General features: G+C 43.3%; 1 protein-coding gene across 1 annotated transcript in view; it reads right to left on the reverse strand.

The window, feature by feature from the left end:
- The window catches only part of LOC143736102 (complement factor H-related protein 1-like), a 5,282-nt gene extending 1,433 nt beyond the window's left edge, over nt 1–3,849 (reverse strand). The window contains exons 1-6 of the mRNA XM_077226695.1: nt 3,645–3,849; nt 2,932–3,108; nt 2,680–2,850; nt 2,369–2,548; nt 1,019–1,210; nt 720–911 (exon numbers count right to left, since the gene is read on the reverse strand). Of these exons, the coding sequence (XP_077082810.1) occupies nt 720–911; nt 1,019–1,210; nt 2,369–2,548; nt 2,680–2,850; nt 2,932–3,108; nt 3,645–3,714 (982 nt within the window). The 5' untranslated portion in view covers nt 3,715–3,849. The remainder of the gene's footprint in view (nt 1–719; nt 912–1,018; nt 1,211–2,368; nt 2,549–2,679; nt 2,851–2,931; nt 3,109–3,644) is intronic.
- Nucleotides 3,850–14,489: the final 10,640 nt, after the last annotated feature.

Below are 14,489 nucleotides of genomic sequence, written 5' to 3' on the forward strand. Positions count from 1 at the left end.
TATGGGGTCCTACCATACAGCTGGCGCATCGTAGCAAAAGGATTACAATGTAAAAGATTATTATCATGTGCATAAAGATATGGTGGAATACAGCTTGTCCCATAGAAGGTCTGCTTGCACACTTTTACCTTGTGCACAAGCAGATCCGTTTCCTTTCTGGAGAAGCGTTTAGGCTTTTCACTTGCATATTCTGTCATGTAAATAGCAAACCATGCGTGTAGATCAAAATAAGGCCAATAATCTTATTGGTACTTGGCCAATCGTCAACCGAACCACAGGCTCTACTCTTCAACACAATGGTAACCCCAAAAACTCAGACATAAAAGAAAACCTTTTAAATTCCAAAATAATAGAACAAACACTTGCAGCACCTACATTAATATTGACCAAAACACATGAAATAACACTTAATTTTAACTTTTACTCTCCTTTAACAGTCAGAAGCAAAGCATGCTGGGAACTAGAAATCTGCTGTAACTCTGTGAACATACATTCACATTTATATGGGAACGTGAATGTGTAATATATGTACACAGTAAAGGATAAAACTTTATGAATATTACATGCATTGCTATTTTTGCCTTAATTTCTAAATATTTTATATGTATCAATATATACATGGTCAATGTATTACTACCTATATTTTGAAATGTATTATGTAACATATTGTATTATATTTTGCAGTATATTCTCATATATTTATGTTCCATAAGGTTTACCTCCTACACATTTAGGAAATGGGACGTTCCATTCTCCAGTTGGCAAGCAGGTGATTTTACTCCGTCCTATTAATTTTGATCCCATCCCAACACATGAAAGAGTTATTGTGTGTCCAGGTCTGACTGAAACCTCAGGCCCCGGGTGTCCGTCTGATCTCATTTTTACTGTCAGGTTTGTGACACACATTACCTCTAAAGAACAGAAAGATCTGATAAATCAAGCATCCTCCATGTGAACAACAGATCTATCATTGATCTGTCTTTGTCCAATCCAAGGCTTTTACATTCTGTGGCATTACCTTCACATTTAGGGAAAGAGCTGCTCCATTCTCCATTTGATTGACAGGTGATTTCTCTCGGTCCTTTTAATATCAGCCCTTGTCCTTTGCATGAAAATATTAACCTGTGTCCCGGGTTGAACTGACCCTTACTTTTTGGAAATTGCTCTATTTTTAAGTCTTCCACTGTTGTGTTTAGAGGACATGTTACCTCTAGAGAAAGCAGACATTTGATCACATATTTATCCACACAGAAGCTTTTATAATTTATGTGGCCCAGTGTTTAAGAGTAACTATGCTAGTACTTGCAACGAGTAGGGGTTTAACACAATTAAATTTTTGTCATATGACATTGCACAAGCAGCGTTACAGCCAAGAAAAACTAAGCTTAAAATGGAGTATACATTTATCCCTATCAACCTCATGAAAATTGCAATATGATGCATATCCTGACTAAGGTCTGTTAGCCTGCGAGAGATTTGTGATACAAATAAATAAATAAAACTAATTTTTCCACTTAGTTCACCATCAGTCCCAGCTTATGTTTGTCACGGATCTAGTAAATTTTTACCATTATGTAAGTAAATGTGACTTTTGATTCATTAAATTTTAAGTGACTCTCCTGTGCAGAACTTTTCACTCCATTTTCTATTTGCACAGATTCATCGTCCTTCTGGAATTTCATTGAATGGCTCAGTGCACTTGTATCTCAGAATTTCTTTATTTTCGTACTCGTATCTTTTTCATGTGCCCAAAATTTCTCAAAAAATAAATATATGTGGAGGGAGACTGTTGAGTTAGATTCATTATTTTAAATTTCCCTCATTAATAGCTTTAGATGCATTCAGGTGTGTACATTATACCTAGTTGTGCCTACTACTTTATTTAAAGAGTTGCTATCATCATTTTATTTTGTGGTTTCACTGAGGATTGATGTGACCATTTTTAAATCACTCTATCCTTTTTCTCAGGTTAGATTTTTTTTTTTAAAGAAAGGAGTATAGCACAATACTCTTTTCATATAAAAAAACACTAATTTGATTTTGATTCAAGAGAGCGTTTTATTGGAAGTAAAACTGTAGCGCAGGACGAATCATCCAGCATATACCAATGAAAACTGATAATGTTTAACATTACAATAACATTTTAATCTAGTGCACATGGACTAAACTCAAATTATGATTTTTTATGGGTCTTCAAAGCAAATTGATTTTGTAATTATTGTTGTCCCCACCACATATTATCTGTGGACTTGATGTTATTCCCCTTGATTGTCAAATATCTAACAGTCTCTCTTCATTTTCACATACAAGAATTTTTTTTTAACCTGTAAGAAGTTTTAAAACTTATCATCACCAATCAAAATCTTACCTTCACATGTTGGTGTTTCTTCCCAAACTCCATTGCGGCAGAAAACTGTATTTTTCCCATTCATTAAGAATGATCTTCGACATGCATATGTTACTCTAGATCCATCTACATACAATTCTTCAGGTTTAGATGTTATGAATGCATATTCCACCTTTGGAGGAATGTCACAATGCACACCAACTAAAAAAAGATATTAATATAAATTCATGAACTCCAATCAGACTGAGACTAACATTGTCAACAGATTCTGTTGTCCACTATATGCTGTGGCTTCTCCTAAAAAAAATATAATAAGAGTTTGAGAAGCTCACCCTCACAAACTGGTTTCTCCCATGTACCTCTGACACATGTTATGAAGCGTGGAGTTGATATGAACCCTGCATCACATACAAATTCTGTTTTGTCTCCATCACGAAAGGTCTTTTTTGTTTGCTTTAGTTTTCCATGGTGAACACTGGGAAAAGCACCACATTCTCCCTCCGCTGTAAAGACAGAAAACATGAAGCACATTTCAGTTCACCATCATTCGTCTAACACCTGAGACTGACAATAATAAAACTCACGAATGCACCGAGTTTCTTCAGTCCAAGAGCCTTCGATGCATGTCGCTGAATCCCACCAGTTCCCAGTGAAGGGTTTATAACCCGTGTTGCAGGAGTAAAAGATTTCTTCCTCATTGGAGGGGTGGCTGTATATGAACCCGTTTTCCACGGATACATCACGGCACGATTTCTGCTTTGCTGTGAGGAAACAGTTAAAACAATTCTGATCTCATATGTTTTTGAGTCGTCATTATGCAGATGTATAATGATTTGATTGGATATTGAAAATGTTCAAAGAAAAGAGACAAAGACAAAAACAAAAACTTCCAAGAAAGCGTAAACTCACAGAAAGGGAAATTATTATCCCATCCATGAGCTCTGATTGATTTTATTTGCTTTTTATTTAAAAACTGTGAACCCAATGTTTTTACACTTTTTTTACAAGTACAATATAATCTGATATGACTTGTCACGCAGTTCACTATCTTCAACATCAGCATATTAAGATTTTTTAAACAGGTTTTATGTTTTTCATATTTCATGTCTTTTCAAAGATATTCTGAGAAGCACAAATGCTGTGCTTATTAAATGCTGTAGTACTTGCACAACTAGGCAATGCTCTCTAGCTACAGTTAAATGTTTTGGAAAGTGCATATAATATAACATTTATGTTCAATTCAATAAAATCTAAATTAAAAAGACATAAAAAATCAACAACAACAAAAAGCACTTGCCTTGACATTGGCCACAGTGAAAGAAAAACAACCAAAAGACGAAGCCGAGGAGTTTTACAGGAACTCTCATTTTGATCTCAATTCACAAGTATCTTTTTTTGGTCTGTCTCTACTACTCTTGTCTGCTTGTGGATCAACAAGTTAATCATTTACCAACGTCAAAAAGAGTTTTTTCTTACATCAGACCACTCTGTGCACAAGCAATATTTCCTGTAAATGAAAAAAAGAAAATCGTATCTGATGCAGCAATTCCTATTTGTTATTTAGACACACCAAAAGACAATTTACTTTAGAGAAGTCAGACTACTTGAGTCATATTTATATGAACAGGAATCAAAGGGCAGGAACCAAAATAATTACCACGTTCGAATCTGAACTCTGTAGCTTAATCCTGTTAATGTTTTTTATTAGGTCATGTTCTTCTTGAATCAAATTATAAAGTACATTATGTGATGAAAGAAGCATTAGAAAAGAGTGTGATTTAAACAAGATTTACAACACTTCTGAACATTACAAAAGTAAAGTCATTGCAAAATGTATCTGTAACTGCTGTTGCAAAATGTGTCCAATAGAATTGAGCAATCTATTGAACTGATAAAAAAAAAAGTATTTGCCTGTAGGCCTACTTAAATTGTTGTCTCTTAGACAACACTGAAAAAAAAAGTTGCTAATGTCAAAGCTAGATGTCATTTACTGGATTTTACAGTGTTGACTTTTTGTAAACACTGAATTGTTAAACTCAAAGGTCTTTAACTATATTTGCAAATGGTTGTCATGTGATAACAGATTCTTGGCACATTCAATGAATATTTTCAAAACAGGGCCTTGAACTCTTTAAGAAATGCATTTTTATTTAATAGTAAAAGAGTGCTTAACCTCCAGAAAACGGTGATGCTTTTAATGGCCTTTAACCCAACTCTGAACACTTTGTTAATAGGCCTATGTAAAAAGGTTTTTCTAAAGCCGGATTTTGTGTTAACCCTCGTGCCTCATTTAAAATAAATGTTTTGAAAAAATGTAAAAAAACTGTCATAAAAATTTGAATCTTGGGAGCACAGACTTAAGTTTGGTATAATTTTAAAGAAGACCCTTGGCAGATTATTGCTGAAGTAATAATAATAATAATAATAATAATAAGTAAATCCAAAAAGAAAAAGTTATATAGGTTTGAGTTTATGAAAATTATTTATGAACATTATTTTATACAAAATATACATTTTATAAAACAAGTTGAACTCTAAAACGGCTAGAAAATCAAAGCCAATAAATATGAATAAGTTGTGTTCCAAATTTGAGGTTGATATCTCCAAAAATTAGCTTTCGGTAAAATTTTGTTTGGGCGCAGTAACAGATTTTCCCCATTGGGAGGCAGCAAAATATGGAGCCAGATCAGACTCATTAATAATTCACGCAAAAAACACGATTCACACATGCGTAGACAATTTCACATGCGTGAAACCTAATTCCCGTACACACAAAAAAGATTCACGTACGTGAAAAAAAAAAATTCACAAAAAGCAATTCACATGCGCAAAATAAAATTATATATTCATAAAATACATTTCACAAATGCAAAACACAATTCGTAGATATACAACTGTGCACAAAAACCTTTGAATGTTTAAAATGTACGAGTGTGTCCTTGAATTTGAATGTGCAAATCGTCATTCACGTACGAATCGCCTTGCATTTGTGTGTATGTGTGTTTTTGAGACTTTTCCGCGAATTAAGCGGCTGGCGCGTTAAGCGCGTTACGCGCAAATGATTTAGTTAATGCTATTTGTGCATTCACGCGTTTGACGCGAATTCGCTTCTGCCGCCCGAGTTGAAAAATCTGAACTTCTGCGTCAATTCGCGCCGCGTTAACCAATCCGGAGCCTAGCTGCATGCTGCTGTCATGTGGTGAAGTATCTGAGGCTTCAATAAATTATTTCGTAATATGACTGGTTCTAATGCACAACAAAGCAAATAATTTATCACATAAAACTTGATTTCAATATATGAGACATATTCATTTTGTATTGAATGCTATTTTTTCCATATCTAGATATATTAAATATTATTAATGTAAAGACAACCAACATACTGCATAAGTTCGTGTCTGGACAGTGTTGTTCGAGAGAGAGAGAAAAATCACAGGACAGATTAATCACTTTTGGAGGCTGGCTCCATTTATCATCAAAACAAAAATAAATGACAGATTAGGTGGATGAGGGCGAGGGTGCTCCTCGCTCCGATGCGGGACAACAAGTCATCAAGCTGGGCGCGGGACAGGCGGAAGTACCGCTGAAAGCCGCCGCATCCAGGCGCAGCTCCTGGAGCGAGCCAATGGTGAAACTCGCCACACTGGGTTCGCCTTCGAAGGGTCTGATGGACACAAATACGGCGACGATTACCCCTACGCCGCCGTTCTGCTCTCCAGAGCAAATACAGAGGGGTGACTCTCCGATGAATGCTTGATCAACATAAAAAAGATGGCCGCCAAGTTGCGCCAACGGGTTTGGATTCTGACGCGCGTGACGCGCGTAAATTTCACTTCAAACTTTTGTTTTTACGCGCGTCAGTTTCACTCTTGACACGCGAATTAACACAAAGTGGTCAAGCGTCAAACTAGACGCGGTAGACACGAATTTGACGCGCTATTCGCGTCCGGTGTGAACCCACAGTAACACAGTCAGAGCAGTCGTACTCTTTAGCCAATCAGATTTAAGCTCATCAATCGACCAATCAGTATCACGTGAGGGCGGGCCTACCTGCATGTTACGTCATCAGCTTTCGACCAGTTCGTGGCTGAGCAGAGGTAAGTGCAGTAAATCGTTCATTTCGGTGTTAACTGAAGTTAGAGATCAGTTGAAGCAATAGTTTATGAACTATTAACTGACGTAAGCAAGTGTTGTTGTAATCAGATGTCCCATATTGTGTCAAAAATGAAGAAGGATGATGCTTGTTTTGTTGTATTTTAGACAGCTCTCTCAGCTACAATCATCAAGCTAATGATTGCAAAACAATCATCTGTGGTCAATACCCACCCTAGCTCTCTCAGCACTGGCCTCATCGAGATTGTTCTTATAATGGTGAATAGACCTATTTAATGAGCACCCAGTGTTTATTTGCTATTTGTGTATGTTGTTAAATTATTATTAACACGTGTTTCCCTGCATTTTTCAGGATTACTCACCTTTGGTGTGACATCTGGATAGCAGTCACAAACATCTAAATTCATGTTGTTTCTTTATTCTCTTTTATACTTTTTTTTGTTTTTATGTCTTAATTGGTAACACTATACTATAACGTTTCATTAGTTAACATGAACTAATAATGAACTGCACATAAACAGCCTTTATTATTTTTTGTTAATGTTAATTTCAGCATTTACTAATACTTAATTAAAATCTTGTTAACATTAGTTAATGCACTGTAAACTAACAATAAACAGCTGTATTTTTAACTAACGTTAACAAAGATTAACAAACACCGCAACAAATAATACATTAACTAATGTTAACTTAGTTATTGTACCATATTGTAGAGTGTTACCAATATATTCAACATGCATTTCCTTATGTTTTGTGCTGTATTGTCATCTCAAGGTTTTTAAATAAGGTTTTTTATTGTCATCTTAAGGTCTCACAGGACAATATTGTGAAGCATTAATTTTACTTTGCTTAGTAAAATAGGCAAATCTGATTTTGTGCTGATAAGACAAAGGTACTTATCATAGAGAGGCAATTAAGATTATGCGACTAAGATTACTCAGTAAACTCAATTCAAATACCATCACTTAATCTCCGACGTCCTCTGTCTGCACCTCTCGTACTATAGGTTTTTACTATTTTAAATATCAGGAAAAAATCTGAAATGTTCTAACAGAGAGGTCTACTGATGACTGGATTGAACACAATTCATTTGTTCACTTTTCACTTGATGTATTGCACTTATATTTATATACTTTAAAGCAAAGTAGACTCTGACTGGATCTCACAACTCTGGAAGAGACGTATATTTCTCTGTACTGAATGTTCATGATCTTCATATGTAACAGGAACATTAATCATGATCAAGTCATTTTATATATATATTTTATTCCCAAAGGATTTCAGAAACTTTCCAATTAATAAAACGTGTACATCAAATTGAACTATGTCTTTGAATCTTTTCATTCTGAAAAGAACATTTAATAATGCATGCATAGCAGGGCTTTATTCCTAGAGCGTGTACATATAGTCCGCAGGAGACAAATGGATACAGTAACAATGCATCACTTTCAACCTCTTGTTGAAACAACTGTCAAAATGGATGGCTTGCAACAGGACTGTTTTCAAAGATTTATAGTAGGAATGGTAAGATCACAGTACTGGTTGTCTGCAACTTCATACATCATCTGTCTCAGAAATCCGAAACAATAAAACTACATAATATATGCAGTTTAAAACAAAACATGTCTCCTATATATGCATGTCATTACATACATTATCATCAGTTGAATGTGTGGTGGACAGGACATGAATATCCATCAATACTAAAAATAAATGTTTATGTTCACGTCATCACGTGGACTAAACAGCAGATAATAAACTATTGCTTCAACTGATCTCTAACTTTAGTTAACACAGAGGGTGCTTCTCAATATCCCTCCTCGTCTCCTCGCTCCTCTGTCCTCCATCCTATGACCCGGAAACACAGGTGTATCCTATGCGGAAGTGTTTTATTGACTAAACGTGACGCACGTATACAATCTCCCCCCCCTTCACATCGGTGACAATAATTTGAATTTGTACTTTACCCTTGCTGTTTTTATACACCACACATCTCACATATTTCGACAGGGTATCTTGCTTTATTATTATTCATTATGAATTTCTTAAATAAACACACTTCAACAACATAAGGGCAGATCCTTTGAGCGCTGCTGATGACGCTATGAAGTGACGCTCAAGTGATCAAGTATTCCAATGTATAAAAAAGCTTTCATTCGATTCCTCCGTCCTCATTTTCTTTCCTTGCGTCCTTCCCTCACATCCTACAGGGGGAGGAGCTGAGGCGCTAGGAAAGGAAGCGAGGAAAGGAAACGAGGATGCACAAATAAGAAATGAGAAGCACCCAGAAATGAACGATTTACTGCACTTACCTCTGCTCAGCCACGAACTGGTCGAAAGCTGATGACGTAACATGCAGGTAGGCCCGCCCTCACGTGATACTGATTGGTCGATTGATGAGCTTAAATCTGATTGGCTAAAGAGTACGACTGCTCTGTGTTACGAGTAAAGGCTGATTTATACTTCTGCGTCGGACATACGCCGGAGCCTCTACGCACTCAAAAAAATAAATTTTGCCTCTTGTTAAATTTAATTAATTTAAATAAGCAAAAGTAACATGATTTTTTTTATATTTTGTCATAACTTAATTTAATTGTGTTCAATCAACCTAATATATTTAAAACTACTCGGTTACTCACGTAACCTCAGTTCCCTGAGTTAGGGAACGAGTATTGCGTAGCTATACGCAGTGGGGTAACTCCTTTTCCTCGATTTACTGAAGCCTTTATGTAAAGCGCATTTGCAGCTGCACAGCTAGAACATGAGCGTCTGGTTCGCTCATAGGCTGCGCTGCGGCAACTGCACATCCAATGGCGCGGGCGCCTCTGACGTACGACCAATGAGAACACTCTGCGTCATACACGTCAGAGCCCGCCAAGGGGGCGTGACCTCAGTCTATAATAGCCCCCGAATTCGCCATTATAGCAGGTTTAACGACTGAAGCGACAACTTGCCATGTTACCATAGTGCGGCTGGCTACGCAATACTCGTTCCCTAACTCAGGGAACTGAGGTTACGTGAGTAACCGAGTAGTTCCCTTTCGAACGGTCACTTCGTATTGCGTAGCTATACGCAGTGGGGACGCCATGCAAAACGCCGCACTGAGTAACTGGCTGTCACTGCAACTCAGGACCCCTGAGCGTACAGAACAAGCCATAACCGCATAATTTATGTAAAAATAGACCAGACACCGTCAGGTCTCAGTAGTATACATCAGTAGAAATACCCAATATACTACACCAATGAACCCAGACTCTGTCGGGGTTATTAGTATACGAACATATACCCAGTCAAGTGGGTTTATATATGAAATCTTAACCAGCTAAAGCGGGTTGATATCTGTTATGGAATATAACCGGCCGAAGCGGGTTTTATATATGTATGGAATTTATATATGTCATATAACCGGCCAAAGAGGGTTTTATATATGTCATATAACCGGCCAAAAGCGGGTTTATATATATATAAATATAACCAGCCACAGCGGGTTTATGTATGAACTACAACCGGCCAGCAGCGGGTTTCATGTATATATGTGAATGTGATTGTGCACAGTAATATATGACAAGACCGGCCACCAACGGGTCTTAATCATACCGAAAGCACCTTCGCCTGCAGGGAAGGCACTTCCATATTATAAAAACTCATAAATGTGGAAGGCTGTTACGATGTGGTAGAAATGAAGCGGAGAGACAATCCAAATGCAAGCACTTTAATAAAACAAACAGGTAATCCAATGGACTCAGGACAGGAACACGGAACAGCTACCAGCAACATCAAAACAACGACCGACAAAACACAACTGAAGCACAGGGGTTTAAATACACAGGCAAACAAGATAACAAGGGGGCGGGGCTAATTAGAAACACCTGGAGAGACTAATAAACAAGAAAAACTACAAAGGACTACAAAACATGGCACAGGACAGGAAATAACAAAAGTCAACACAAGACAAGGAAAACATAAGACAGGAATCGTGACATAGCCCCCCACTTAAGGAGCGGATTCCAGACGCTCCTCATGAACAGTCCAGGAGGGAGGTGGAGCAGAGGCGGACCCGGGGGCGGAATGGAGGGCCAGGCCCATGGAGCGGAAGAGGACCTTGAGACTGCGGCCAGGGCGGAAGGCCAGGGTGGAGCAGGCAGTTCAGGCGGCCAGGGCGAAGCAGACGACCCATCGGGCGGCCAGGGCGAAGCAGACGACCCATCGGGCGGCCAGGGCGAAGCAGACGACCCATCGGGCGGCCAGGGCGAAGCAGACGACCCATCGGGCGGCCAGGGCGAAGCAGACGACCCATCGGGCGGCCAGGGCGAAGCAGACGACCCATCGGGCGGCCAGGGCGAAGCAGACGACCCATCGGGCGGCCAGGGCGAAGCAGACGACCCATCGGGCGGCCAGGGCGAAGCAGACGACCCATCGGGCGGCCAGGGCGAAGCAGACGACCCATCGGGCGGCCAGGGCGAAGCAGACGACCCATCGGGCGGCCAGGGCGAAGCAGACGACCCATCGGGCGGCCAGGGCGAAGCAGACGACCCATCGGGCGGCCAGGGCGAAGCAGACGACCCATCGGGCGGCCAGGGCGAAGCAGACGACCCATCGGGCGGCCAGGGCGGTGAAGACGACCCATTGGGCGGCCAGGGTGGTGAAGACAACCCCTCGGGCGGCCAGGGCGGTGAAGACGACCCCTCGGGCGGCCAGGGCGGTGAAGACGACCCCTCGGGCGGCCAGGGCGGTGAAGACCCCTCGGGCGGCCAGGGCGGTGACACCGGCTCAGGAACAGCAGACACCGGCTCGGGAACAGCAGACACCGGCTCAGGAACAGCAGACACCGGCTGAGGAACAGCAGACACCGGCTCAGGAACAGCAGACACCGGCTCAGGAACAGCAGACACCGGCTCAGGAACAGCAGACACACACACTGGCTCGGGCTCAGGAACAGACAACACACACACTGGCTCGGGAACAGACAACACACACACTGGCTCGGGAACAGACAACACACACACTGGCTCTGGTTCGGGAACAGACAACACACACACTGGCTCGGGAACAGACCACACACACACTGGCTCGGGAACAGACAACACACACACTGGCTCGGGCTCAGGAACAGACAACACACACACACTGGCTCGGGCAAAAACAACACAAACACTGGCTCGGGAACAGACAACACACACACTGGCTTGGGCTCGGGAACAGACAACACACACTCGGGCTCGGGAACAGACCACACACACACTGGCTCGGGAACAGACAACACACACACTGGCTCGGGCTCAGGAACAGACAACACACACACTGGCTCGGGCACAAACAACACAAACACTGGCTCTGGCTCGGGAACAGACAACACACACACTGGCTTGGGCTCGGGAACAGACAACACACACTCGGGCTCGGGAACAGACCACACACACACTGGCTCGGGAACAGACAACACACACACTGGCTCGGGCTCAGGAACAGACAACACACACACTGGCTCGGGCTCAGGAACAGACAACACACACACTGGCTCGGGCACAAACAACACAAACACTGGCTCTGGCTCGGGAACAGACAACACACACACTGGCTTGGGCTCGGGAACAGACAACACACACTCGGGCTCGGGAACAGACCACACACACACTGGCTCGGGAACAGACAACACACACACTGGCTCGGACTCAGACAACACACGCACTGGCTCGGGAACAGACAACACACAGAATGGCTCGGGAACAGACACTGGCTCCGGTTCTGGAACAGACACCAGAACAGAAACAGCCACAAAGACAGACGTAAACACAGAAACAAACATAGAGCGATCAGGTTCAGGTGTGACTTGAACAGTCTCTGAATCGGCAGACGTGACTTGAACAGCCTCTGGATCGGCAGACGTGACTTGAACAGCCTCTGGATCGGCAGACGTGACTTGAACAGCCTCTGGATCGGCAGACGTGACTTGAACAGCCTCTGGATCGGCAGACGTGACTTGAACAGCCTCTGGATCGGCAGACGTGACTTGAACAGCCTCTGGATCGGCAGACGTGACTTGAACAGCCTCTGGATCGGCAGACGTGACTTGAACAGCCTCTGGATCGGCAGACGTGACTTGAACAGCCTCTGGATCGGCAGACGTGACTTGAACAGCCTCTGGATCGGCAGACGTGACTTGAACAGCCTCTGGATCGGCAGACGTGACTTGAACAGCCTCTGGATCGGCAGACGTGACTTGAACAGCCTCTGGATCGGCAGACGTGACTTGAACAGTCTCTGGATCGGACGGGACCAGCGGCGAGGACTCTGGGCTGACAGGAAGTACAGGGAGGACTTCCAGGCATTGCGGGACGCGGGAAGTCCTCTTCCTCTTCCGTCTCCGAGAGCGAGAGGGCGCTGGGCTGGACGGAACCAGCAATGAGGGCGCTGTGCTGGACGGGACCAGCGGTGAGGGCGCCGTGCTGGACGGGACCAGCGGTGAGGGCGCTGTGCTGGACGGGACCAGCGGTGAGGGCGCTGTGCTGGACGGGACCAGCGGTGAGGGCGCTGTGCTGGACGGGACCAGCGGTGAGGGCGCTGTCCAGGACGGGACCAGCGGTGAGGGCGCTGTGCTGGACGGGACCAGCGGTGAGGGCGCTGTGCTGGACGGGACCAGCGGTGAGGGCGCTGTGCTGGACGGGACCAGCGGTGAAGGATCTGTGCTGGACGGGACCAGCGGTGAAGGCTCTGGCTGGAAGTGGCTGATGTGAAGCTCTGGCTGGACGTGGCTGACGTGAAGCTCTGGCTGGACGTGGCTGACGTGAAGCTCTGGCCGGACGTGGCTGACGTGAAGCTCTGGCCGGACGTGGCTGACGTGAAGCTCTGGCCGGACGTGGCTGACGTGAAGCTCTGGCCGGACGTGGCTGACGTGAAGCTCTGGCCGGACGTGGCTGACGTGAAGCTCTGGCCGGACGTGGCTGACGTGAAGCTCTGGCCGGACGTGGCTGACGTGAAGCTCAGGCATGTCGTGGTGAAGCTCAGGCATGTCGTGGTGAAGCTCAGGCATGTCGTGGTGAAGCTCAGGCATGTCGTGGTGAACGTGAAGAACAGGTGATGACGTGGCGTGCCACGGGAGGAAGCTCTCCAGACATCTGGAGAGTGCCTCTCTCCAGTCCAGACCGGAGAGATCGGGGAGCTCCCTCGGGTCGACCTCCTTAGCCCCCAGCCGGTAACACATCTTAATCGCCTCATCACCCAGAGAGCAGGAGGCAGCGAGGGGAACAAACCCCCAGGTGTACTGGAACAGATCAAGGCTTTCCAGGGCCAAGGCCGCAATCTGTCCAGCGAACTCCCGGTCTAGCCTGTGTAGATCAGGCGAGATCCGTGCTGCTGGATTCATATTTAGGGTCGGTCATTCTGTTACGATGTGGTAGAAATGAAGCGGAGAGAAAATCCAAATGCAAGCACTTTAATAAAACAAACAGGTAATCCAATGGACTCAGGACAGGAACACAGAACAGCTACCAGCAACATCAAAACAACGACCGACAAAACACAACTGAAGCACAGGGGTTTAAATACACAGGCAAACAAGATAACAAGGGGGCGGGGCTAATTAGAAACACCTGGAGAGACTAATAAACAAGAAAAACTACAAAGGACTACAAAACATGGCACAGGACAGGAAATAACAAAAGTCAACACAAGACAAGGAAAACATAAGACAGGAATCGTGACAAAGGCGAGGACCAGCCGGCCGCATCACAAATATCACTAATGGGAATGCCAGATGACCAAGCCCATGACGAGGCCATACCTCTGGTTGAATGGGCCTTGACGCCTATAGGGCAAACTTGACCCGCTGCGGTATAAGCCATAGAAATAGCATCCACTATCCATCTAGACAGTCTTTGCTTAGTGACTGGATCCCCCTTGGATCTACCACCAAAGCAGACAAAAAGCTGTTCTGATTGTCTAAAAGACGCAGAACGCTCCAGATAGATTCTCAGCGCTCTGACAGGGCAGAGAAGATTAACCTCTCCATCCTCTGCAGAAGGAGGGAGGG

This window comes from Siphateles boraxobius, unplaced genomic scaffold (genome assembly GCF_051911475.1).
Source record: "Siphateles boraxobius isolate OS27281-9 unplaced genomic scaffold, OSU_SipBor_1 13, whole genome shotgun sequence".
In the NCBI taxonomy this organism is placed as follows: Eukaryota; Metazoa; Chordata; class Actinopteri; order Cypriniformes; family Leuciscidae; genus Siphateles; species Siphateles boraxobius.